The 25,603-nt window shown below is 38.7% G+C and overlaps 1 protein-coding gene across 2 annotated transcripts; it reads right to left on the reverse strand.

Moving 5' to 3' along the window:
* Positions 1-16,265: 16,265 nt before the first annotated feature.
* LOC103908645 (uncharacterized) lies at positions 16,266-24,640 on the reverse strand. 2 transcript variants are annotated; one of them, XM_005171433.6, is made up of 6 exons: positions 24,556-24,640; positions 22,445-22,475; positions 18,548-19,615; positions 18,252-18,407; positions 18,021-18,116; positions 16,266-17,061 (listed from the first exon to the last, which is right to left on the reverse strand). In XM_005171433.6, exons 3-6 carry the CDS (start codon positions 19,613-19,615, stop codon positions 16,744-16,746), a joined length of 1,638 nt encoding a protein of 545 aa, XP_005171490.2. In that variant the 5' UTR covers positions 22,445-22,475; positions 24,556-24,640; the 3' UTR covers positions 16,266-16,743. The 2 variants fall into 2 exon arrangements, with proteins under 2 accessions (XP_005171490.2, XP_073787189.1); XM_073931088.1 differs by lacking the exons at positions 22,445-22,475; positions 24,556-24,640 and adding an exon at positions 19,696-22,357.
* Positions 24,641-25,603: the final 963 nt, after the last annotated feature.

Below are 25,603 nucleotides of genomic sequence, written 5' to 3' on the forward strand. Positions count from 1 at the left end.
CAGGTGTGTTTGATCAAGGTTGGAGCTGAACTCTGCAGGACAGCAGCCTTCCAGGAACAGGGTTGGTGACCCCTGCTCTAGTCTATTCATGTTGCTCACTTGGTGTTGGTGAGTTGGAATGTTGTTCACCTGCCTGACCTCCGATGAGATACAGTAGAAATCAATCGCATGGTAGAGAAGGCGAACTTCTACAACAAACCCACCTATTGTCTAATAACCAGGGACCAATGGTAGCTCAAGGGTGTTTAGGAGTCAAGACAAACTTTAGGGGCAAAAACAAGCCAAACATGTTGGCTTTCGTGTCTTGAACTGCTAAAACGAACTTAAAAACAACTATGTTCGAAATTATGTCATATTTTTCATATTATTCAACCTCCTTTTAGGGGTCAAAATCACTGTTTTCACCTTTTTGCACACCCAGAGTTTTAAACTTCAACAATGAAAATAAAATATTACTTATCTGGTAACTATTAATGTATTTTAATTAAGCACTAGAGAAATCATTTAAATATTTTATAGTTATTAATGTGAGACTATTATCAATATTATTATTATTATTATTTTTTAGAAAATATAGCTGTTGCCAGTGTTGCCAGACGTATGATAATTATCATATTTGTACGATAATTTCGACCTCTGTACGATGTACGATTAATAATGAGAAAAATCCTATAATGTACGATAATTTCAGAATTTTCAGAATGGCTCTCTCTCATGAGTTAACGCTCCTGCTGCGCGTGTCCGTGGTTAAGTCAGTAGTTTTCAGTTTGAGGTCGATCTTTTAAGCAACAATGTTAAAACAATTCGTGCTGTGAAGTAAGGTGAGAAGGACGGGAGTTTTCCCTTGATGTTCTCGTTTTTCCTCATTCAAATGCGTCTTGTAAACATGTTTTTTTTTACAAAGTTAGTCTCATCAAAACAAAGTATGCACACCTCAGAAAATAAATCCCTCAACATCTGGCAACATTCACAGCAACTCAGAGGTGGAGTTTGAAGCTTCCCACTAAGGTACCTAGTTTTTTTAACGTATTGTGGTAATTTGCACGTTGTGTCAAAACGCTATGTGTCTAGATAATAGCTGTATACTCTCAGTTTGACTCGTGTACGATAATTTTCCTCCAAATACGATAATTTTGAGGTTCTGGTACGATACTTTGACATTTCCAATCTGGCAACACTGGCTGTCACACAGTATCAGTGTCATTTCCAGCACAACACTGTAATGTCGCTTTAAAAAGTTTGTGAAAGATTATTTAGGTGGTTTCTATGAAAAATGAATAGTGCCATCTGAGAACATGTTCAAGATGGTGGGAATTAAATTTTTTTTATCAACAACACATGAAGAAAAATCACGGTAAATATTGCTTGATAAGGAAATACATTTATTCTACGTCATTTCCAAACATGTTGCTCCTTCAAAGATGTTTTTAAAAACCAAGCAGAATTAAGGCAAAGACGACTGTTTTGTATACATGAGAGGCTGGTATCAATTCAAAGCTAATCGGTGAAGCTATTTTTCATTTTTTCACAATAAACTGTAGACATGTCATTTCCACAACTGTCATTTCCATCACCACAAATTTTTAAAAATATTTAAAAAGTTCTCATAACACAATTAAAAGTGTGTTCACAATGTATAAGTTCATGCTCGGTTTAATTTACAATTTCAGTTTATTTGTTTTCTAATAAGCTCTTAACCAAATTAATGTTACATTTTAGTGTGTGAAAGGTGTACAATTCAGCATACAGCTACTTTATTTCATTGACAATTGTATAATTATTTTTATATATTGTGGAAATATTTGTATAAACTAGATACAAAATTAATCTTAGACAATGTTTGACTGCCATAGTTTATTTCATTTTGAAATAAAAGCTGTATATTGAGATGTGGTGGAATTGACATTTGTTCAGTTCACGATGGAAAAACATGTTTCTCTTTCTATCTAAGTTTTTCCTCCTACAGATCTTAAAACTAGACAAATTGTTTAAATTTATGAGGCTATGTTACGTTCATTTTGAACATTTTTTTTAACTCAACTTCACAAGGCTAAAAGTGCCCGTAGTTAGAAGAATGACCCAGCTACCTATTGAATGATTGACTTATTGGGTTATAAGTAGGCCAACACGGAATCTGCGCATGCATAATTCAGCAGATTTTCAGCCCATCATTAATTCTGTTTATTTACTTGTGTAAATGTGTTTAAATATATGTATTCAGTTTTTAAATTAATTACAGTAATATTATTGACTAATATGAAAATCTTCATCTGATTTATGTACAATGCAGTTTGTACAGTAATATTTTCTGCCTTTTAATAGATATATTAAATGAGAGACTTGCTTTGTTTACCAAATAAAGTGGATCTAAATGGATTTGCATTGTAAACATTAAATAAAAGTTAAATAGATATTATTTTTTATTTCACATATTAAGGTTTTATTTACAATACTCCAAAAATAATTCTGCAGAAATCCGCAGATTTTTACCAAAATTCTCAGCAAAAATAGCAAAAAACGGCAGATTCCGTCTGGCCCTAGTTATAAGGAAACAATGCACACTTCCCAACATTACCACCTATCATGTGTATTGTTTTTTTAACCATTCAACAGCAAGCTGTCAATTAGTCCTTTTCTGTGTGCAAACTTTTGAGCTATGATGTTGCCTCATGCTTTATTCCGTTTAACTCAGCAAGTCAGTGTGTCCAATATCCACAACTCAACATCCACACATCACGACTTTGTACTAAGAGGTCAGAGATATCAATAGGAATGTTCAACTCGGTCTGGAATACAGAGCTTGTTTAAAACAATCACTCATTCGATGTCTCAATGAAAAATTTAGGTAACCCACACACTTAGTTTGTCTGTCAAGCAAAATAAAAGCACATAAAACCGACGCATGATCTTTATATATTCCACCATATCTCTCATCGACCCCAGACGCTACGCTCTCTGATGGGAGTTTGTTTCTCAGGACGCTATCTTGGAGGTGTGCAGGATTGGAGCAAGCTGAACTGACTGAAGTTCGCAGACGCTGCCCTTACTAATCTCCCGCTCTATGTCGCCTCTATGGACCCACCAACCCTGGATGTCTGGGGTCATCGGCAATACTCAACTGCACTCCCCTGAGGAGAACTCGCGGATCTCCACAATAGCGGCTAACGCAGTATTTAGGTAAACACAGTGAACACAGTCTGTTGATACCCAAGGAGGAATTGCTTTCCTCACAGGATCGATCAACGTCATTGTATCACCACGTTATCCAGCGTTTCATGTAATTTTAAGTGTTTCAATTTTAATGTCAAATTTGACTGCAGTTCAGCACTTTCACTTTCATTCAGGAACATTTCATGCATGCCCCTGTGACAAACTGAGGAACTGGACGTGAGTATGAAGTACAGACAGTGGTGCTATTTGATAACGCCTCATGCTTTATTCCGTTTAACTCAGCAAGTCAGTGTGTCCAATATCCACAACTCAACATCCACACATCACGACTTTGTACTCAGAGGTCAGAGATATCAATAGGAATGTTCAACTCGGTCTGGAATGCAGAGCTCGTTCAAAACAATCACTCGTTTGATGTCTCAATGAAAAATCTCTGATGTGAGTTGGATTTGTTTCTCAGAACGCTATCTGTGATGTCCGCAGGATTGGAGCAAGCTGAACTGGCTGAAGGTCACAGACTTTGCCCTTACTATTCTGCCTGCTCAAGGCAGCTGCCAAGGTCGCCTCTATGGACCCGCTAGTCCTCGATGTCTGGGGTCATTGGCGATACTCAATTGCACTCCGCTGACGCAAACTCGCGGATCTCCGCATTAGCGGCTAACGCTGTATTTAAGTAAACACAGTGCAACAAATACTCTGTTGATACTCAAGGAGGAAATTGCTTTCCTTACAGGATTGATCAACGTCATTGTATCACCACGTTATTCAATGTTTCATGTAATTTTAAGTGCTTAATTTTTTAATTTGTCAAATTCGACTGCAGTTCGGCACTTTCACTTTCATTCAGGACCATTTCATGCATGCCCCTGTGACAAACTGAGGAACTGGACGTGAGTATGAAGTACAGACAGTGGTGCTAATGGAATTTAATAACGCCTCATGCTTTATCCCGTTTAACTCAGCAAGTCAGTGTGTCCAATATCCACAACTCAACATCCACACATCACGACTTTGTACTCAGAGGTCAGAGATATCAATAGGAAACTTCAACTCAGTCTGGAATACAAAGCTCGTTCAAAACAATCACTCATTCGATGCCTCAATGAAAAATTTAGGTAACCCACACACTTAGTTTGTCTGTCAAGCAAAATAAAAGCAGATAAAACCGACGCATGATCTTTATATATTCCACCATATCTCTCATCGATCCCAGACGCGGCTCTCTGATGTGAGTTGGATTTGTTTCTCAGGACACTATCTGGGATGTCCGCAGGGTTGGAGCAAGCTAAACCGACTGAAGTTCGCAGACGCTGCCCTTACTATTCTGCTGCTCTAGGCAGCCGCCTAGGTCGCCTCTATGGACCCACCAACCCTGGATGTCTAGGGTCATCGGCGATACTCAACTGCGCTCCCCTGAGGAGAACTCGCGGATCTCCACATTAGCGGCTAACGCAGTATTTAAGTAAACACAGTGAACACAGTCTGTTGATACTCAAGGAGGAATTGCTTTCCTCACAGGATTGATCAACGTCATTGTATCACCACGTTATCCAGCGTTTCATGTAATTTTAAGTGTTTCAATTTTAATGTCAAATTTGACTGCAGTTCAGCACTTTCACTTTCATTCAGGAACATTTCATGCATGCCCCTGTGACAAACTGAGGAACTCGACGTGAGTATGAAGTACAGAAAGTGGTGCTAATGGAATTTAATAACGCCTCATGCTTTATTCCGTTTAACTCAGCAAGTCAGTGTGTCCAAAATCCACAACTCAACATCCACACATCACGACTTTGCACTCAGAGTTCTGCGATATCAATAGGAATGTTCAACTCGGTCTGGAATGCAAAGCTCAGTCAAAACAATCACTCGTTTGATGTCTCAATGAAAAATTTAGATAACCCACACACTTAGTTTGCCTGTCAAGCAAAATAAAAGCAGATAAAACCGACGCATGATCTTTATATATTCCACCATACCTCTCATCGACCCCAGACGCTACGCTTTCTGATGGGAGTTTGTTTCTCAGGACGCTATCTTGGAGGTGTGCAGGATTGGAGCAAGCTGAACTGACTGAAGTTCGCAGACGCTGCCCTTACTAATCTCCCGCTCTAGGCAGCCGCCTATGTCGCCTCTATGGACCCACCAACCCTGGATGTCTGGGGTCATCGGCAATACTCAACTGCACTCCCCTGAGGAGAACTCGCGGATCTCCACAATAGCGGCTAACGCAGTATTTAGGTAAACACAGTGAACACAGTCTGTTGATACCCAAGGAGGAATTGCTTTCCTCACAGGATCGATCAACGTCATTGTATCACCACATTATCCAGCGTTTCATGTAATTTTAAGTGTTTCAATTTTAATGTCAAATTTGACTGCAGTTCAGCACTTTCACTTTCATTCAGGAACATTTCATGCATGCCCCTGTGACAAACTGAGGAACTGGACGTGAGTATGAAGTACAGACAGTGGTGCTATTTGATAACGCCTCATGCTTTATCCCGTTTAACTCAGCAAGTCAGTGTGTCCAATATCCACAACTCAACATCCACACATCACGACTTTGTACTCAGAGGTCAGAGATATCAATAGGAATGTTCAACTCGGTCTGGAATGCAGAGCTCGTTCAAAACAATCACTCGTTTGATGTCTCAATGAAAAATCTCTGATGTGAGTTGGATTTGTTTCTCAGAACGCTATCTGGGATGTCCGCAGGATTGGAGCAAGCTGAACTGGCTGAAGGTCACAGACTTTGCCCTTACTATTCTGCCTGCTCAAGGCAGCTGCCAAGGTCGCCTCTATGGACCCGCTAGTCCTCGATGTCTGGGGTCATTGGCGATACTCAATTGCACTCCGCTGACGCAAACTCGCGGATCTCCGCATTAGCGGCTAACGCTGTATTTAAGTAAACACAGTGCAACAAATACTCTGTTGATACTCAAGGAGGAAATTGCTTTCCTTACAGGATTGATCAACATCATTGTATCACCACGTTATTCAACGTTTCATGTAATTTTAAGTGCTTAATTTTTAATTTGTCACATTCGACTGCAGTTCGGCACTTTCACTTTCATTCAGGACCATTTCATGCATGCCCCTGTGACAAACTGAGGAGCTGGACGTGAGTATGAAGTACAGACAGTGGTGCTAATGGAATTTAATAACGCCTCATGCTTTATTCCGTTTAACTCAGCAAGTCGGTGTGTCCAATATCCACAACTCAACATCCACACATCACGACTTTGTACTCAGAGGTCAGAGATATCAATAGGAAACTTCAACTCAGTCTGGAATACAAAGCTTGTTCAAAACAATCACTCATTCGATGCCTCAATGAAAAATTTAGGTAACCCACACACTTAGTTTGTCTGTCAAGCAAAATAAAAGCAGATAAAACCGACGCATGATCTTTATATATTCCACCATATCTCTCATCGACCCCAGACGCTACGCTCTCTGATGTGAGTTGGATTTGTTTCTTAGGACACTATCTGGGATGTCCGCAGGGTTGGAGCAAGCTGAACTGACTGAAGTTCGCAGACGCTGCCCTTACTATTCTGCTGCTCTAGGCAGCCGCCTAGGTCGCCTCTATGGACCCACCAACCCTGGATGTCTGGGGTCATCGGCGATACTCAACTGCGCTCCCCTGAAGAGAACTCGCGGATCTCCGCATTAGCGCCTAACGCAGTATTTAAGTAAACACAGTGAACACAGTCTGTTGATACTCAAGGAGGAATTGCTTTCCTCACAGGATCGATCAACGTCATTGTATCACCACGTTATCCAGCGTTTCATGTAATTTTAAGTGTTTCAATTTTAATGTCAAATTTGACTGCAGTTCAGCACTTTCACTTTCATTCAGGAACATTTCATGCATGCCCCTGTGACAAACTGAGGAACTGGACGTGAGTATGAAGTACAGACAGTGGTGCTATTTGATAACGCCTCATGCTTTATTCCGTTTAACTCAGCAAGTCAGTGTGTCCAATATCCACAACTCAACATCCACACATCACGACTTTGTACTCAGAGGTCAGAGATATCAATAGGAATGTTCAACTCGGTCTGGAATGCAGAGCTCGTTCAAAACAATCACTCATTTGATGTCTCAATGAAAAATCTCTGATGCGAGTTGGATTTGTTTCTCAGGACACTATCTGGGATGTCCGCAGGATTGGAGCAAGCTGAACTGGCTGAAGGTCACAGACTTTGCCCTTACTATTCTGCCTGCTCAAGGCAGCTGCCAAGGTCGCCTCTATGGACCCGCTAGTCCTCGATGTCTGGGGTCATTGGCGATACTCAATTGCACTCCGCTGACGCAAACTCGCGGATCTCCGCATTAGCGGCTAACGCTGTATTTAAGTAAACACAGTGCAACAAATACTCTGTTGATACTCAAGGAGGAAATTGCTTTCCTTACAGGATTGATCAACATCATTGTATCACCACGTTATTCAACGTTTCATGTAATTTTAAGTTCTTAATTTTTAATTTGTCAAATTCGACTGCAGTTCGGCACTTTCACTTTTATTCAGGACCATTTCATGCATGCCCCTGTGACAAACTGAGGTACTGGACGTGAGTATGAAGTACAGACAGTGGTGCTAATGGAATTTAATAACCCCTCATGCTTTATCCCGTTTAACTCAGCAAGTCAGTGTGTCCAATATCCACAACTCAACATCCACACATCACGACTTTGTACTCAGAGGTCAGAGATATCAATAGGAATGTTCAACTCAGTCTGGAATACAAAGCTCGTTCAAAACAATCACTCATTCGATGCCTCAATGAAAAATTTAGGTAACCCACGCACTTAGTTTGGCTGTCAAGCAAAATAAAAGCACATAAAACCGACGCATGATCTTTATATATTCCACCATATCTCTCATCGACCCCAGACGTGGCTCTCTGATGTGAGTTGGATTTGTTTTTCAGGACACTATCTGGGATGTCCGCAGGGTTGGAGCAAGCTGAACTGACTGAAGTTCGCAGACGCTGCCCTTACTATTCTGCTGCTCTAGGCAGCCGCCTAGGTCGCCTCTATGGACCCACCAACCCTGGATGTCTGGGGTCATCGGCGATACTCAACTGCGCTCCCCTGAGGAGAACTCGCGGATCTCCACATTAGCGCCTAACGCAGTATTTAAGTAAACACAGTGAACACAGTCTGTTGATACTCAAGGAGGAATTGCTTTCCTCACAGGATCGATCAACGTCACTGTATCACCACGTTATCCAGCGTTTCATGTAATTTTAAGTGTTTCAATTTTAATGTCAAATTTGACTGCAGTTCAGCACTTTCACTTTCATTCAGGAACATTTCATGCATGCCCCTGTGACAAACTGAGGAACTGGACGTGAGTATGAAGTACAGACAGTGGTGCTATTTGATAACGCCTCATGCTTTATCCCGTTTAACTCAGCAAGTCAGTGTGTCCAATATCCACAACTCAACATCCACACATCACGACTTTGTACTCAGAGGTCAGAGATATCAATAGGAATGTTCAACTCGGTCTGGAATGCAGAGCTCGTTCAAAACAATCACTCATTTGATGTCTCAATGAAAAATCTCTGATGCGAGTTGGATTTGTTTCTCAGGACACTATCTGGGATGTCCGCAGGATTGGAGCAAGCTGAACTGGCTGAAGGTCACAGACTTTGCCCTTACTATTCTGCCTGCTCAAGGCAGCTGCCAAGGTCGCCTCTATGGACCCGCTAGTCCTCGATGTCTGGGGTCATTGGCGATACTCAATTGCACTCCGCTGACGCAAACTCGCGGATCTCCGCATTAGCGGCTAACGCTGTATTTAAGTAAACACAGTGCAACAAATACTCTGTTGATACTCAAGGAGGAAATTGCTTTCCTTACAGGATTGATCAACATCATTGTATCACCACGTTATTCAACGTTTCATGTAATTTTAAGTTCTTAATTTTTAATTTGTCAAATTCGACTGCAGTTCGGCACTTTCACTTTTATTCAGGACCATTTCATGCATGCCCCTGTGACAAACTGAGGTACTGGACGTGAGTATGAAGTACAGACAGTGGTGCTAATGGAATTTAATAACCCCTCATGCTTTATCCCGTTTAACTCAGCAAGTCAGTGTGTCCAATATCCACAACTCAACATCCACACATCACGACTTTGTACTCAGAGGTCAGAGATATCAATAGGAATGTTCAACTCAGTCTGGAATACAAAGCTCGTTCAAAACAATCACTCATTCGATGCCTCAATGAAAAATTTAGGTAACCCACGCACTTAGTTTGGCTGTCAAGCAAAATAAAAGCACATAAAACCGACGCATGATCTTTATATATTCCACCATATCTCTCATCGACCCCAGACGTGGCTCTCTGATGTGAGTTGGATTTGTTTTTCAGGACACTATCTGGGATGTCCGCAGGGTTGGAGCAAGCTGAACTGACTGAAGTTCGCAGACGCTGCCCTTACTATTCTGCTGCTCTAGGCAGCCGCCTAGGTCGCCTCTATGGACCCACCAACCCTGGATGTCTGGGGTCATCGGCGATACTCAACTGCGCTCCCCTGAGGAGAACTCGCGGATCTCCACATTAGCGCCTAACGCAGTATTTAAGTAAACACAGTGAACACAGTCTGTTGATACTCAAGGAGGAATTGCTTTCCTCACAGGATCGATCAACGTCACTGTATCACCACGTTATCCAGCGTTTCATGTAATTTTAAGTGTTTCAATTTTAATGTCAAATTTGACTGCAGTTCAGCACTTTCACTTTCATTCAGGAACATTTCATGCATGCCCCTGTGACAAACTGAGGAACTGGACGTGAGTATGAAGTACAGACAGTGGTGCTATTTGATAACGCCTCATGCTTTATCCCGTTTAACTCAGCAAGTCAGTGTGTCCAATATCCACAACTCAACATCCACACATCACGACTTTGTACTCAGAGGTCAGAGATATCAATAGGAATGTTCAACTCGGTCTGGAATGCAGAGCTCGTTCAAAACAATCACTCGTTTGATGTCTCAATGAAAAATTTAGGTAACCCACGCACTTAGTTTGTCTGTCAAGCAAAATAAAAGCAGATAAAACCGACGCATGTTCTTTATATATTCCACCATATCTCTCATCGACCCCAGACGCGGCTCTCTGATTTGTAATTATTCGTATTTGGGTCGACATGGACAAGCAAAGCCCTGAGGGAATTCACACACACACACACACACACACACACACACACACACACACACACAGTTAAATGCATACAAACACTGTACAATGCAAACACATCTGAATACGTTCCTCCTCCCTGATCCGAATGCATCTGAATGTGGGTCAGCCCGCCTTGATCCCCCCCACCCTGCTCCATCCCAGAGGTTAATATGACCCACATATAAACAATAACACAACCATCAAAAGAGCCCAGCAAGGATTATGTGCGCAGATAAGCACCATTCTCCACGCAGGAACACAAACAGCGCTCCTCTTCCTTCTCGTAAACCAATATTAATGTCATCCAGGATCACATCACCATGGAGACAGAGTGCCAGTCCTGTTTGTTGAACACTCGACCTTCCATTGTGTGTTGCGCACGTATACTTTTTATGGATTTAATACGAGACACTGCAGGTAAATAGAGGGAGGGGGAAAAAAAGCTAATATTTTCCACCATTCTTCCTCGCGGTTGATTGATTATATTAGTAATTGCAAACGTTTTTGTGTAACAAGTTTTCTGAACAGTTTTGTTTACACATGCAAATGAGGCATTATTTGAATGTGTTCATTTGCATACATTACCAGTACAAATTCTGAATACTGCATGAAGACTGGTTCAGAGTTATTAAGTTGCATGCGGATATCTTTGTTGCAGAAATACACGACATGGGTCAAAAATATAGATTTTTATTTTATGACGTAAATAATTATTATATACTCACTGGCCACTTTATTAGGTACACCTGTCCAACTGCATGTTAGTGCAAATTTCTAACCAGCCACTCACTTTACAGCTACTCAATGCATTTAGGCATGTAGACACGGTCAGTTCAAAGCGAGCATCAGAATGGGGAAGAAAGGTGATTTAAGTGGTTTTGAATGTGGCATGGTTGTTGGTGCCACACGGGTTGGTCTTGAGTATTTCAGAAACTGCTGACCTACTGGAGTTTCCACACACAACCATCTCTAGGGTTTACAGAGAATGCTCCGAAAAAGAGAAGATATCCAGTGAGCGGCAGTTCTGTGGGCGCAAATGCCTTGTTAGACTGTAAAAAATAAATCCGTAAAATTTACGGTCAAATTCACAGCCCTACAAACTAGCGAACTTCTTGCTGTGACAGTACTAACAACTGTGTCACCCCGAGACACAAATCAATAAAGCGTGACCAAAGAAAAATAACATATATTCCACAAAAAGGTGTATTTGGAAGTTTTTCGCCCATTGCTGAATGATGGAAAACTATTTCGTACGTACGTTCACACCGAAAGCGGCGAGAGCATCCAAGGTCGCTCTGGCCAACCTGGCGACAACGCTGTCTTCCTTCAGCTCCGGCGGCGAGAGCGTCAAAACTCGCTACATTGATCTCATATTTAAAGGAGCCGTTGCAGCATATCAGTTACATTCCTCCATAAAACATGTTTCTAGCATGAAAATGTTGCGCACTTCTTATCAAATTCATATAACAATGGAAGATCGAGTTGCGTGTGGTGTGGCTTTGCTCTATTTATCCAATATGTGTCCATATGTCTGAAATATCCTGAAGCAGCTATACTGTTTTGTACTGTCAGCGTGTGTTTCCCGCTTTTTTAAGATAAATTTATATAACATTAATGTACATCAGTAACTCGCCAGTAACTTATTTAATGCATGTTCCTGTAAGAAAACATTGTAAATAATTGGAAATCCGGCGACCGCAATCATCAAACCCTTGGGAACAACTGTGGTCGGAACCAAAGTTCACAGGTCTGTGTTCTCTGAACAAGCGGTGGACGTCTTCATTCTGATTGGTTGCCGCCGAACCACGTCATAGCTCATTACCATAAAGTTGACTTGATTTCAACTCTCCTCGACGCCCACGCCACAGAAGACGCGCCGCGCTGCTCCTCGCTGCTTATCGCCGCCGGCTCTCATTGAAAATGAATGACTTCCGACTACTTTGACGCTCTCGCCGCTTTCGATGTGAACGTACGGTTACACTCATATATTAAAACAGTATCTGAAGTGTTAAAGCTGGACACTACTTCACACTTAGCTGATGATTGATTATAAAGCTTCTTTGGCATGCTGAGCTCATAAGATCCTCGAGCCTGAGGCTCTCTCCAGTTTGCAAGGCGAGAGGGGAGTTTGAGCTCAGTTCTCGAGAACTCCCCTGCTGTAGTAGCAAATGAACAAATAGTGATTGCTCGTAAGAGATAACTACTTACTAAGAGCATGTCTATGGTGCTGATTTGGATTAGTCAGTTAACTTAAGTTAAATGTTTTTAGACGGTGGGAGGAAACTGGGGAACCCGGGGGAAACCCACAAGAGCACGGAGAGAATGTGTAAACTCCGCACTGAAATGTCGGCTGGCTTGGTAAAGACTAGAACCAGTGATGTTCTTGCTGTGAGGCAACAGTGCTAACCACTGGACCACCGTACCACCCATCTAGGAAAGGAGGAGGAGTAGAGGTGGAAGGGGGGATTCTTCAAAACGAAGATGCCTGTCATATGGAGCTTAGGGTATTTATAGTGGCTTAGTAATCGTCTGATTGGTGAATCATAAACTGAATAACGCGGGGCCGGCTGGAAGCAATCATAAGCACGTGCTCCTCTCTAAATCATTTTATAAATAAACTTCACTTAATAATATGTTATCATAATGTATATAAAATCAGCCATGTAAATGTAATCCAAACCAATTCAGCCAAAACAAATAATCTTTTTAAGTCAGTTTTAAGGTATTCGTCACTTTATAACCACTCCAACACTATAAGCATCCCCATGGAGAGGTTTCATACTACATTTAAGCACTTGATGTAGGCCGCAGAGAGGAGCGGGACACCATAATGCACTATAACTCACCGTCCATTACTGTCTTTTAGTGTCTAATTACATGGAAAACCACTTATATACGCGGTGGGGAGCGACTGAACCCTCTGCTATAACTGTCATTTCCATGGGTTGTGTGTATATTTATTTCACAGAGATAAAGAAAAGGTGCATGTATGGTGTTTCGAAGAACTGACATTTTTTTCTCCCCAGGCTGAAGACGAATCGAGTGTCATCCTACTTTAATAATGCATCTCTCCAAGTCTGATAATAACACAACTCATTTCAGGACCATCCCTCGCTCTTAATGAATGTTTCGAGCTCATCATAAAAGGTGTCAAGCGCATAACCCACATCTCAATAACGCTTGTGCTGGGCTGCGGCAGTTTGTCATGATATAAAGGCTTGGTGATGTAATATCCGGTTCACACTGCAGGCAAAGCTGGTTTTTTTTTAATGCAGCTCCTAACTTTGAGCTTTTTTTTAACCCAGGCTTATGCTAATTACATAGCCCTATATACATTTCTGAAGAAGTGCTAAATATGGGGTTTTTGTTTGGTGTTGTTTTTTTTTTTTTTGGCAAATCCACCAGGTCGCTGTGTATCATATTTCTCTTGCCAATGCTATTCATGCCTGCACTTCTCGCATAAATCCATCAGAGGCCGCTGTCTGACCGACCAACCGACTAATTCCCCCACCCACTCCCTTCCCTAAACCCAACCAATGGTGTTTTAAAAAACACTGATTGACCAGCGACCATACACTTCCCTAAACCCAACCAACAGTGCTTTGAAAAGTAATCCAGAAAAAGAAAAGCCCGCGTGGCGGCCTGATTTTTACCGCATTATCAGATTTTACCACATTCTCACCCTGTTATTTATTTGTTTGTTTTGTGGCTTTTGATTTTATCTTACATGCCTTCTAAAACCATTCTTCACCAGATTCAAACCCCGTGGTCATGATCAACTTCTGCATCATAAATCTTCTGACATACATGGCGAGCTTCTGGACAAACTGGTAACACTGGGAAAGCCGTTGTGGGAATATAAATTTATATAATCTGTATATAACTGAAAAGTTATATTCTTGGTTTTTAGGGTGTGACAGACCTTAAAATGTTTTGGTTTCCTGAGCCCTGACCATCTCCAAAGTAATGCAAATTGTCAGTTTCACAGCACGGCTGCGTCTATTGTCTTCTAACAGATGGTGAAGCCGGTCAACTGGTCGGACAGGTTCTGTCTCCAGAACATAATTTGCACACTGTTTTCATGTTAAAATGTATCGTAAATGGGTATTTATCTGGAAAGGCAATTTACCCTGCCGACAACAGCGTTTTTTTTTAGACTGTCCCCACCTACATGTATGGATGTCTGTAAAAAAATTATTTAAACTGAGTGTCTGCTGTACCAGTTGAGTTTCTTTCGATGACGCCACAGCGACGCTGAGTTCTTCTTATTGAAGGATTCTGGTTTGAAGATACCCAAAAGTTCCCCCTGTTTTGTTGCTCGTCTTAGAGTTTAACAACAGTTTTGGTGCCCTGAGCCAGACAGAGAAAGTCACAACACCATCCACAAGGAGGTATGCGGTCAGCTGGTAAGCGTGAAAAGTAACAGCATCATACCGCCCCCGTAGTGTTCGCTTTAAAGACGAAATGGAGCCGTAAGTTTCTCTGGGTACATATTTAGCGATCTCCAGAAATGTATGCATGGCTACATTTTTACAATGAGCCTATGTTTTTTTTCAATCTACACTGAAAGAAATGTATTGCAAAGTATTGGGTTTAGTAAAAAAAATATGCTAATTATAACCTCTTTTTATATTTTATATATAATAAATCTGATTATAACCTTATTCAATCTGCCTTAAAGCAAAAAAAAAAAAAAAAAAAAAAAAAAACCTAGGTACGCTTAAAAGCATTACCTTTCCTCAAATATGCTTGCTATAAATCAGCAGTTTTCATGCAATTTAGGTTTAAGGTTTGTGTTCTTTCAGTTTTTATGTATTTGTAATGCAAGTTTGATCATCATACTGAAAGCACCAGCAGACAGTTTACCTCATTTTTAAAAATACTGTAATAGTTATTTATTTATTTTTTACATTGTCTTTATAGATTTTAGGAACCAAAAAAACTAAAAAAATGATAATATTAAGAATATATATATATATATATATATATATATATATATATATATATATATATATATATATATATATATATATATATATATATATATATATATATATTCACACACACACACACACACACACACACATACACACAAACATATATGTAGTGATAGTAAATAATATTTGACTAGATATTTTTCAAGACACTTCTATACAGCGTAAAGTGACATTTAAAGGCTTAACTAGATTAACTAGGGTAACTAGGCAGGTTAGGGTAATTAGGCAAGTTATTGTATAACGATGGTTTGTTATGTAGGCTATCGAAAAATTATAGCTTAAAGGGGCTAATAATTTTGACCTTAAAATGGTGTTTGAAAAATTTAAAACTGTTTTTATTCTAGCCGAAATAAAACAAATAAGACTTTCTGCAGAAGAAAAAATATTATCAGACATATGTGAAAATTTCCTTGCTCTGTTAAACATCATTTGGGAATTATTGAAATCAAAGGGGGGCTAATAATTCTGACTTCAACTGTATATACGTAAATGCATGTACTTACACATACAATATAAAGGCAAATCTTATAACAACAAAGGCATATCAATACACTGAAAAAAATTTGGAGTAGGATTTACTTAAAAAAAGTTAGGAAAGTTTTTTCACTTAGAAAATGTGAGTAATTTCAATAGAATTCCCAAGTAAAAACTAAACACAAGGAACTGTAGCTTTAATTAGAAAATCTCAAGTAAAGTTTACTTGGAATTTCCCAGTAAACTGTATTGACTGTTTGTTTATATATTTTACTTAAGTAATGCTTATAAATGTTTTTTTTTTTACACAATAATCCTAGTTATCTTATTTAAAATTTTGAGTAACCTTTACTTTAAATATTATTTGATGTTGTTGATGTATTTAAATGGTGGTCAACAAAATAACAGACATACATTTTACTTGAATACTTTTATTTCTATGAGATTCCTTAACAGATGAGAGCATCAGATGCACTATAGTGCATTTTACTCCAGGAAACTTTTTTAGAATATCACACATGCATTAAAATGCATAAACATTTAAACATATAAACATAAAATATACCTTTTTAAATATAACAAACATTTTACAAAAATCTCAGTTGCAGATATCAAATACAAAAGTGTGAAAGTGCAAATAATGTCAAACTAGTAGCTGCCTTTCATTAGGTAACTTTAATTTCAATAAGATTAAACTAAGGGAACAAAAACATCAAAAAATAAAAAAATAAAACTCTGCATTTATAGTCTCCAGAAGAATGGTTATGTTAAACAGTACTGTAGTTGAAGTTGTAGTTGTTTTCTGAACAACCTTTCATGCAAAAAAAAACAAAAAAAAACAGTAAAACAGCATAAGTAGTGTAAATAAGTGCAAGTAGTGCTCAACTAGCAGATTACATTAGAAGCTTTCTATGCAAAGAGTTAACCTTTGGAGAGAATTTTAAAGCATCTAGGCCAAGAAAGATTTTCTGAAACACTTCAAATGTGTTTCTCAGCTTTGGGGGATAGCTTAGGTTTAGGGAGTAAATGCAGCCCATGAGTGAAAGACATGCATTTGTGAGATTTTTACATCCCAGCAGCACCTCAGTTCCCTCGATGACAATGATGACATCAGATCTACTGGCATCTTCCTCTTCTACAGATCTGCTCAGGACGATGATTTTCATGACATGACTGGCGAAGGTATCCTTAATCATGTCTCTGCTGACATCCTGTGAAATACACAAATCAGTGCAAAGTGGTTAAAATACTGTACAGTATCACTTTTTCAATTTTCCTCAATGGGTTCCTGTTCTGAGACAAACTGTCCACTAGTCTTCAGTATATTTAGCATTTTCTGCATATTTAAACCCAATATGCAGTTTCTTCAGCAGTATCTGTATGCTGTTAAGTAATACTTTTACATTGAACACAATAATGAGACTCATACACAATTATTACAGTAGATAGAAACATTTAGTGATGCTAATAAAGATAACACTGTACATTTAGAGTCAGGAGGGTGTAAACCTCTGGAAATGATAATTAGTGTAAATTATTATGTCTTTTGGGAAACATTTGAATGGTTTCTATAGACAATATATAAATGAAAGATAAGAAATATATACAAAATAACAATTTACACTGGAAATCCTGTCTAAAATTTTACATACACCTGACATTTAAATGTATGGTGCTGCCTTCTTGACCATCACTGGGTGTTCTATAAGTTTTGTAACAATGGTGTATAAGCCTTTCAATTTTCCTCAGTATAAAAACATGGATCTCAGCATCATCGTCAGTGCTTGACAGGGTTCAAATATGCAGAAAACAAATACAGTATATCAGTCAAACCACTACTGTCTACATCCAAAAATCAAGGAAAAATAGAAATGGATGTAGCTGTGTATGTAGCTAGCTAACTGCTAGCTGCTACACTAATTATTGTATATCCATGTCTGGACCCCGCCTCCCAGTATGACGTTAGATGACCCAAGACTTGACGACGCAAGGCCATGTAAGGACTTCAAACAAAGTCAGCACTAGACTAATAATTGATTATTACTTTTTCTTTGATTTGTTTCAATTTATTGATCATTCAACAATGTGTGTTTTGTAAAGCTGCCTTGTAACATTGTACACTGTAAAAAGTACTATACAAATAAATTTGAATTTAATTGAACTGTAATACCTGGTGGTCTTCAATGAGCTCCTCAGCTGATTCTCCAAGGAAAGACAGGAGGCAGCGAATCACAACGTCTCGCCTATCTTCAAGCCTATCTTCTTGCTGTTAAAAACAGAAGTAAAATGCAGCGAACATTAAATGTGTATACATCTACATATAACAACATATTTACAGAGTCAGGAAGCAGCATACCATCCCATAAGTGATTCACAATTGTAAACAAAATTTACATTTTACCTGGCTGAGTGAATCCAGCAAATGTCTAATTCTTATGCCAGCAACCCCACCCTTCATCTCAAACAAAGCCAGGAGTTTTGGAGTATAGAAGTCCAGCTTTTCCAAGAATGTACGCTCCAAGGAAATTGTGGTGATTCTTCTAAATTCATTCTTGATCTAAAACAGAAAATAAAATGTAACACAATCAAGTGATGATTAGAGTTGAGTGCACTGGTAAATTTTTGTATTGCACTTCAAAAAATTTATATTTGAAATCACTGCATATTATGCCAACAAAGAAAAGAAGTGAAGTTTACCTCAGATTCACAGAAAAGGGCTGGCCATCTCTCCATGAAATCTTTAACAGCAGGGCAGTCCTTAACTACTTCTGTTCTTCGATAGGAGAAAGTCTTCTCCATTTTCTCGCCAATGATGTTTTTGTTGTTTTTCTTCCTAATTTCATTAAGGAGATCTAGTCTCTCCTTCTCCAAACTTTCTCCTGTTTCCCCAAATGGAAATGGTGCCAAGTAATTTACTTCAGCCTTCCTAGGTCTTTTGAAGCCTTTTGGAGTAGGGTTTTCATTTGTCTTCCTTTTCTGGTTCACCTCAAGCTCTGGGCAAGAAAGCTGGCTACCTCTTAATTTGGCTCGATAATTTCCCATTTTATATTTAATCCTTTGTTGCCACCCATATTGTCCATTAAAGGACCCTGGCTCTTTGAGGCATGGATACTTTTCAATCAACATCTCCACTACATTCATAATTTGGACACCTGTTGGATATGCAGTGTAACAAAATATTGTCTCTGCTAGCGTCTCAAGGACACTACTTGTCACTCTATGATTGTTCAAGAGAGTGCCGTCCTTTTGGTAGGCTTTGTTTCCATCTGAAAGCAAGAGCTCAGTATCAAAGGAGAAAGTAGGTACTATAAACTTTGTTGGCCATCCTTGAGAACGGCATGATGTGGTAGTCTCAGAGGACGATAAAAGAACAGTGTCCTGAGATCCGCTGGATGTGGAGTCAGAAGAAAGGTAAGTGTCACTTACAGGAGTCAGCCCAACAGTGTCCTGAGAACTGCATGACCTGGCATCAGACTCTGTTGGTAGAGTTGATCTATTCATAGCAACCATATTTAGGGTGATGGGTTCAGTTTGTACTACTTTTAGAGTACATTTATCCTGCACATCATCTACTGAGTCCAAATTGAAAAACTGTCCCCCAAATTCCATGTCTTCATACATCAAAGTAAAGCATTCTGGAATACTGAATGTTTCTTGGATTATACTTTTGAGCTCCTGGAGAGTACTGGGGATGCCTGAGGGCAGAACCAATTTGCGAACATCATTCTCTCCAAAAACTAATCGCAGCTTTGCTGGGGTGCACATCTGCAACAGATACAAAAAAATAAATGAACAATTTATTACAATATGAATTAAGTACAATATTAACTTTGATAATCATGTACCTAAACAGAAGGAGTAATGTAGTGCTTTAAGGTAGTTAGTCGTCTTCCTGCAACAGTGTATGCAGCCAGAGGATAGTAGTCTACCATTTCTTTTTGCTCCAGTATCTGAATGTTGCCTGTGTGTTCCAACTCATAGCTCCTAAAGTGCTCGTTATACCATGTGCTTAGTAGTCTGACAACAAAGGCCAGTTCATTACAAACCAAGATAATCTGTAACACCTCAGAAAAGTCTGGCAAATCTGCAGTAAAGCCATGACATAGCAACATCCCTGGTTTGTAGTTGGTGCCTGAGAAGTGCATATTGTTTGCAACATGCACCACTGTGACATGTGGATACCTGTGTTGCACCAAATCTTTTATTCCATCCTTTAGCACATCCACAGAGACTTGTGAAGTTGTTGTGACTGAAAGTGATGACTTTGTCACATTTGAATCATGGAGATGCAATGCAACCATGAGCTGGTGTTTTTTTGCAAGGGACAGCAGTATGTTCCTGAAACAGCCTGTTTGTCTGACAATTTTTTTAAAAAAGCTATGTTTAGCTTCAAATCTCATGGTCCACAGGGCTGCCAAAGGACCAAATTCCTGAATAAGCTCAGGGTAGTGTTCGAGAAAGTGGTGTTTGGGGAGGAGCTTTTCTTGAGGAAAAACTTCCAGATATCTGTTTCGGTGCTCAGATATTAAAGTGGCAAGGTAGCAGATGCTCTGCTCAGTATGCACTGGGGCCACTGCAAGTTCCACGATGTCTTTAAGGGTCATTAACATCTGCCATACTTCATCATCCTCAGGTACTTTCAAACCTATTATGAGAGGCAACAGACGCAACAGACACCAATTTTCGTGTGCATTCCCTCCTACAGTTCTTTTTGTGGCAAAATGACTAGGAATCACATGTGGACGATTTGTTTGGTCACTCCACTTATAAGGGAACTGTTGAATGCAAGTATTGAGCTCCACAAGAGAAAAATATCTCTTCTTGATGAAGTCTTGAAATGACAATGCCAGTTCCAATGGAACGACACCTTCAAGAAGGTCATGTAACACATCTGGTGGGTAACCAGATGTTACATGAAAATGTTGTAGTTTTTCAGACAGTGCACACTGTTTTTTCACACCATAGCAATGAGTGGAAATAGGACTTGACATAGCCGTCTCAACATGCAGAGTGTGCTGCTCTTTATCTCTCCTCTGAAAAAGTCCAGATCTTACATCTGTGGTCTGAAACTGGGACCTTTCTCCAAGACAAAATCTGCAGACATTAGATCCTGTGAAGTTTTCAACGAATCCTCCCAAAGAATGGGCTCCCAAATTATCAGCCACCACGCTCACCACAGTGCCTTTCATGATTTTTCCTAAACTTGGAATAAAAATACCATCTTTTTCCAAGCTTTGAAGATCTGTCAGGAGTGGCTCTAAAACTTTCTGATATCCAAATCGCTTTGTGTCATCTGCTTTGCACAGAATAGCTAAATTGATAGAAGCTAGTGTTGATCGTGCATGTGCTGGAAAGTTTCCTAACACCCAATAGACGGCCGTAACTTTGTGGATCTTGCGGGAAGTTCCCAAGGGGTTGCACACTTCGAAATCATCGATATACAGAATAAGACTTAATCTATCCTCATCTCCAGCCAAAAAATAATTTTTACTGAAGTGAGATCCATCTTGGAAAGACTGGTATTGTGATGCACATCCAGATTTTCTTTGAGTGACCAAGTCTTTTTCTTCTACATTCTTCAAGATTTGCAATAACGACTGAAGTATTGGGACATACTGGAATGTTCTGTTGTCTTTATTGTGTAGTATGTATTCTACTGGTTCAACGACTGAAAAATGTGCTTTCATGAATTGTGACCTCTTAAATGACGTTGAAAAAGGGCCATCTTTCCCTAGAGCTGAACTTAAAGGGTGTGATTCACAAAGATTTTTTACCAAATCTGAGATAACCGCTGAATGTACTTCACAGTTATGTTTCTTCAAAGTGGACTCAACAACATCTTTCAAAACTGGAGCAGATGCAGCGGAAGATAGGAACTGAAGGTCATCTACAATTTGATCAATACACTTGCCGGACACATTGAAATTACTTTGCAACTTTAGAAGAAGTTGTCCAAACTTCTTCTTTACAACTTCAAGTAAGTTCTCTCCTGCATCAACCAAAGTTTCATCAAGTTCTGTGTCATCATCAGAGACCTCTAGATCATTTTGAAAAGCAGCAGGATTTGGGTATTTTTTCAAGACTTCAGTTTTAAAATCTTCAATGGAGTGTGTATTGTGTTTCCTGTGTTTATGAGTCGCAAAGGTTGAATAAATGTTGGTACTGAAGCTGCAGTTTTTGAACACACATGTCATTACCTCATACCTCCTCATATGGCTTCTAAGGTGTTCAAAATATTGCTTCTCCGAAGAGAATGGAGTTGCACTGCATTTTAGACAACTAAATGACAGCACCTCGCTTGGTTTGTCTGATTCCGTGTGGTTTCGGGATAAGTGTATCTGAAGGGCATTAAATGTTTTAAATGAACAAGGACAATCTGCATAAAGACATGGTATTGATGATTGACGGCCTGCATTTCCATGTTTGAGCCTTAAGTGTTTTAATAGCTGTAGTCTTCGGTTTGACTGAAAGCTGCATTTTTTACATAACCACCTCATTCTCCAGCACCTAAAGTTAACAAACGATGCACATGTGAATGCATACTTATTGCTACCTATCTGTGAGGTGTGCTGTAATAAAGTATTGCCAACTTACCTTGCATTAGCTTGAATACTGAGTGCAATATCTGTAAAAGAATGTAAGAAATGTTTATGTCAGAATTAATTTTTAACTACTTGCAAATATCAACCACGTGTAAAGTAGATATTGGTCAGTAAAAGAACATCATGAAACAAAATACAGGCTTTACAACTTATGTAAGGTTGATTGTTAAGTAATTAAGATTTATTTAAACAAGCATTTAGACTTGTGTAAATGCAAAAGTGTGCAGTACAGTCACCTTATCGATTTCTATATATAGCTATTATACCCGATAGTATAGGTAAACAATATAAATAAAGTTCAAGGTAATATTTGCCTTTTACAAGTGCATTTTAAAAACTAAGCTTAATCCTATTAATACGCGAAAAACAGGGTGATTATTAAATTTCGGCAGCTCGAACTTTTCTGGGACAGAATGCTTGAACACGACAGGGCAATGTATGGAAGCCCGTTCCCGCCACTAAATAAAAAAAAATTTAATAAATAAAATGAAATAAAAAAAATTCTAAAGTCAGAATTCTGAGTTAAGTCGCAATTCCGAGTTATAAAGTCAGAATTCTGAGTTATAAAGTCAGAATTGCGAGTTATAAAGTCAGAATTCTGAGTTATAAAGTCAGAATTGCGAGTTATAAAGTCAGAATTGCGAGATATTAAGTCAGAATTGCGAGTTATTAAGGAGTTTCCTGTTATGGCGACTGACCATAAATGGAGTGTTAAAGACTCACATTAGCCCATAATCACAACATAAAGCCTATATCCAACTGTTTATTGTTTATCACGCTTTTAAAAAGAAAATATAGGCTAGTTAAACTAGGCTGTCTATTTATTTGTATGGATTTGTTCTTTATAATTATGCCACTTACAACATTTGGTCTAAATAGCAATTATAAAGCATTAAACAGAAACTAGCTGTAGCTTGTGTGATTCCTCCAAAAGACTAAAATTAAGATTTCTTTATTATTTCTGTATTATATGTGTAACGATATGATTTACATTTTGTTACAGCTGTTGTTTCACGTTGTAAGGGTGCCCTCATGTGGTGTACATATGTACAGACATATGCAGGCTATTGTACACAGGGATAAAACTAAAAGGGCTGTATTAGTTCATATTTCAGTTCAGTAAAAGTGTCAACCAAATACTGTGTCCTCCTGGCCTTTATTGGGAAAATTGGGCTGTGAATCCATACCAGATCACAAGCAGAGAACCTGAAAGAGTCTTTAACACACATTTATGGTCAGTCGCCATAACAGTAAAGTCCATAACTCGGAATTGCGACTTTATAACTCAGAATTCTAACTTTATATCTCGCAATTCTGACTTTATAACTCAGAATTCTGACTTTATAACTCAGAATTCTGACTTTATAACTCGCAATTCTGACTTTATATCTCGCAATTCTGACTTTATAACTCGGAAATCTGACTTTATAACTCGGAATTCTGACTTTATAACTCGCAATTCTGACTTTATATCTCGCAATTCTGACTTTATAACTCAGAATTCTGACTTTATATCTCGCAATTCTGACTTTATAACTCGGAATTCTGACTTTATAACTCGCAATTCTGACTTTATATCTCGCAATTCTGACTTTATAACTCAGAATTCTGACTTTATATCTCGCAATTCTGACTTTATAACTCGCAATTCTGACTTTATATCTCGCAATTCTGACTTTATATGCGGGAACGGGCTTCCATAGCAATGCCTCGAGCTAAATTTGCACGGATGTTAAAACTCATTTTTACAATAATCTGACAAGATTAGGTCATATATAAAACTTAAGACAATTGTTTTCGACAGATCATGCCGTTTGCTAATAACGGATTGTGGTGCAAATCGCAAACTCCGTCAACTATATTAATAGCTTTATTTAGTAATGATTTAACTCTGTTATCCGTGTGTTAAACAAAACAAAACTAAGATTACGTTTTAACGTTATCCAAAAATCTGTTAGCAATTAACATGAACACTTTAGCATCCGTAACTTGATAAAAAAGAAACGGTATAGGCACAAACCACTGGGACTGCAGATAGCTTAATAACTCTACACTTTTCTGCAAACATTCTTCGATTAATTAATAAGCTTATTAATAACTTACCGTGGTAAAAATCACTTTAGCCGTCGTGAAGTCTCTCTTCCTTTCCTCTGTGCGCGCCACTTCAAACTCAGAGCCAAAGACGCATGCGCATCAATTATCTTGCTGAACAGTACATTTTACTTGAGTTGTTCATTTTTTGGTGTGATTTGATTAGATGGCAAACACTAAGTAAATATTACTTAGGAGATTGTATTCAAATCTACATATGTATTTTAGAACAATAAATGACAAAGAAACTGCAAGTAATGTACTGAATTAAACATGCCATTTTTAAGTAAAAAGACAAAATAGTATTTGTTTGTAAAACATACTTAAATAATGTTTCCATTATTTACAAGGTCAAAAAATCACTTTTTACAGTGTAGCAGGTGATACAAGTTATACAGAGAAAAGATTTGTATCAGCTTCCTTCAGGAATCCTACAAAAGAATTCTAAATTGTTTTCTCTTGACTACACAAGTTCATTTTTCTAAAGACAAACAATCAGACAATACCCCCAACAGTTGTCCAAAATGAGGACTTTCTGTATTTTTCCAAAAATGAGCTATTATAATGTTTGTATGTAATAAACAGAAAGTTAACATTTTCTTATCTGGACTAGTAAAAGTGCTTGTAATAGGAAAATATTTAGAATGCAAAGTTTTGGACATTTGGGTATACAGTATCCTGTTTTATTAGCATGGATAAAAAGTTTTGAATTTTTGCCCAAAAATGTTCAACACTTCTGTAATAGTTTTAGTATAATACTTTATATCTTTTCCAAGGACGCTCATGCATATTTAAATGAGACAATGCAAAACCATATACACCACACATTAAAAAATCCTGGCTGCAGAGGAAGAGGATACAGGTACTTAACTGGCCTGTCTGCAGTCCCGATCTGTGTCCAATCGAGATTGTGTGGCACATTTTGAAGCGCAAAATGTGACAACAAAGACTCCGTACTGTTGACCACCTAAAGACTTGATTGTAGGAAGAACGGGACAAAATTACTCCTGAAATCACTTGTTGTCTTCAGTCCCTAAATGTCTTTTAAGTGTTGTGAAAA

Source organism: Danio rerio, chromosome 2, assembly GCF_049306965.1.
Source record: "Danio rerio strain Tuebingen ecotype United States chromosome 2, GRCz12tu, whole genome shotgun sequence".
NCBI classification, from domain to species: Eukaryota; Metazoa; Chordata; class Actinopteri; order Cypriniformes; family Danionidae; genus Danio; species Danio rerio.

Bases quoted from the DNA above. Each gene is read 5' to 3' on its own strand.
- LOC103908645 (XM_005171433.6), bottom strand. From the start codon at position 19,615: ATGTGCACCCCAGCAAAGCTGCGATTAGTTTTTGGAGAGAATGATGTT. The intron at 18,408-18,547 runs GTAAACTTCACT...TTTCTGTTTTAG, and splicing joins CCCTTTTCTGTGAATCTGAG to ATCAAGAATGAATTTAGAAG. The intron at 17,062-18,020 runs GTATTACAGTTC...TGTATTTCACAG, and splicing joins AGCTCATTGAAGACCACCAG to GATGTCAGCAGAGACATGAT.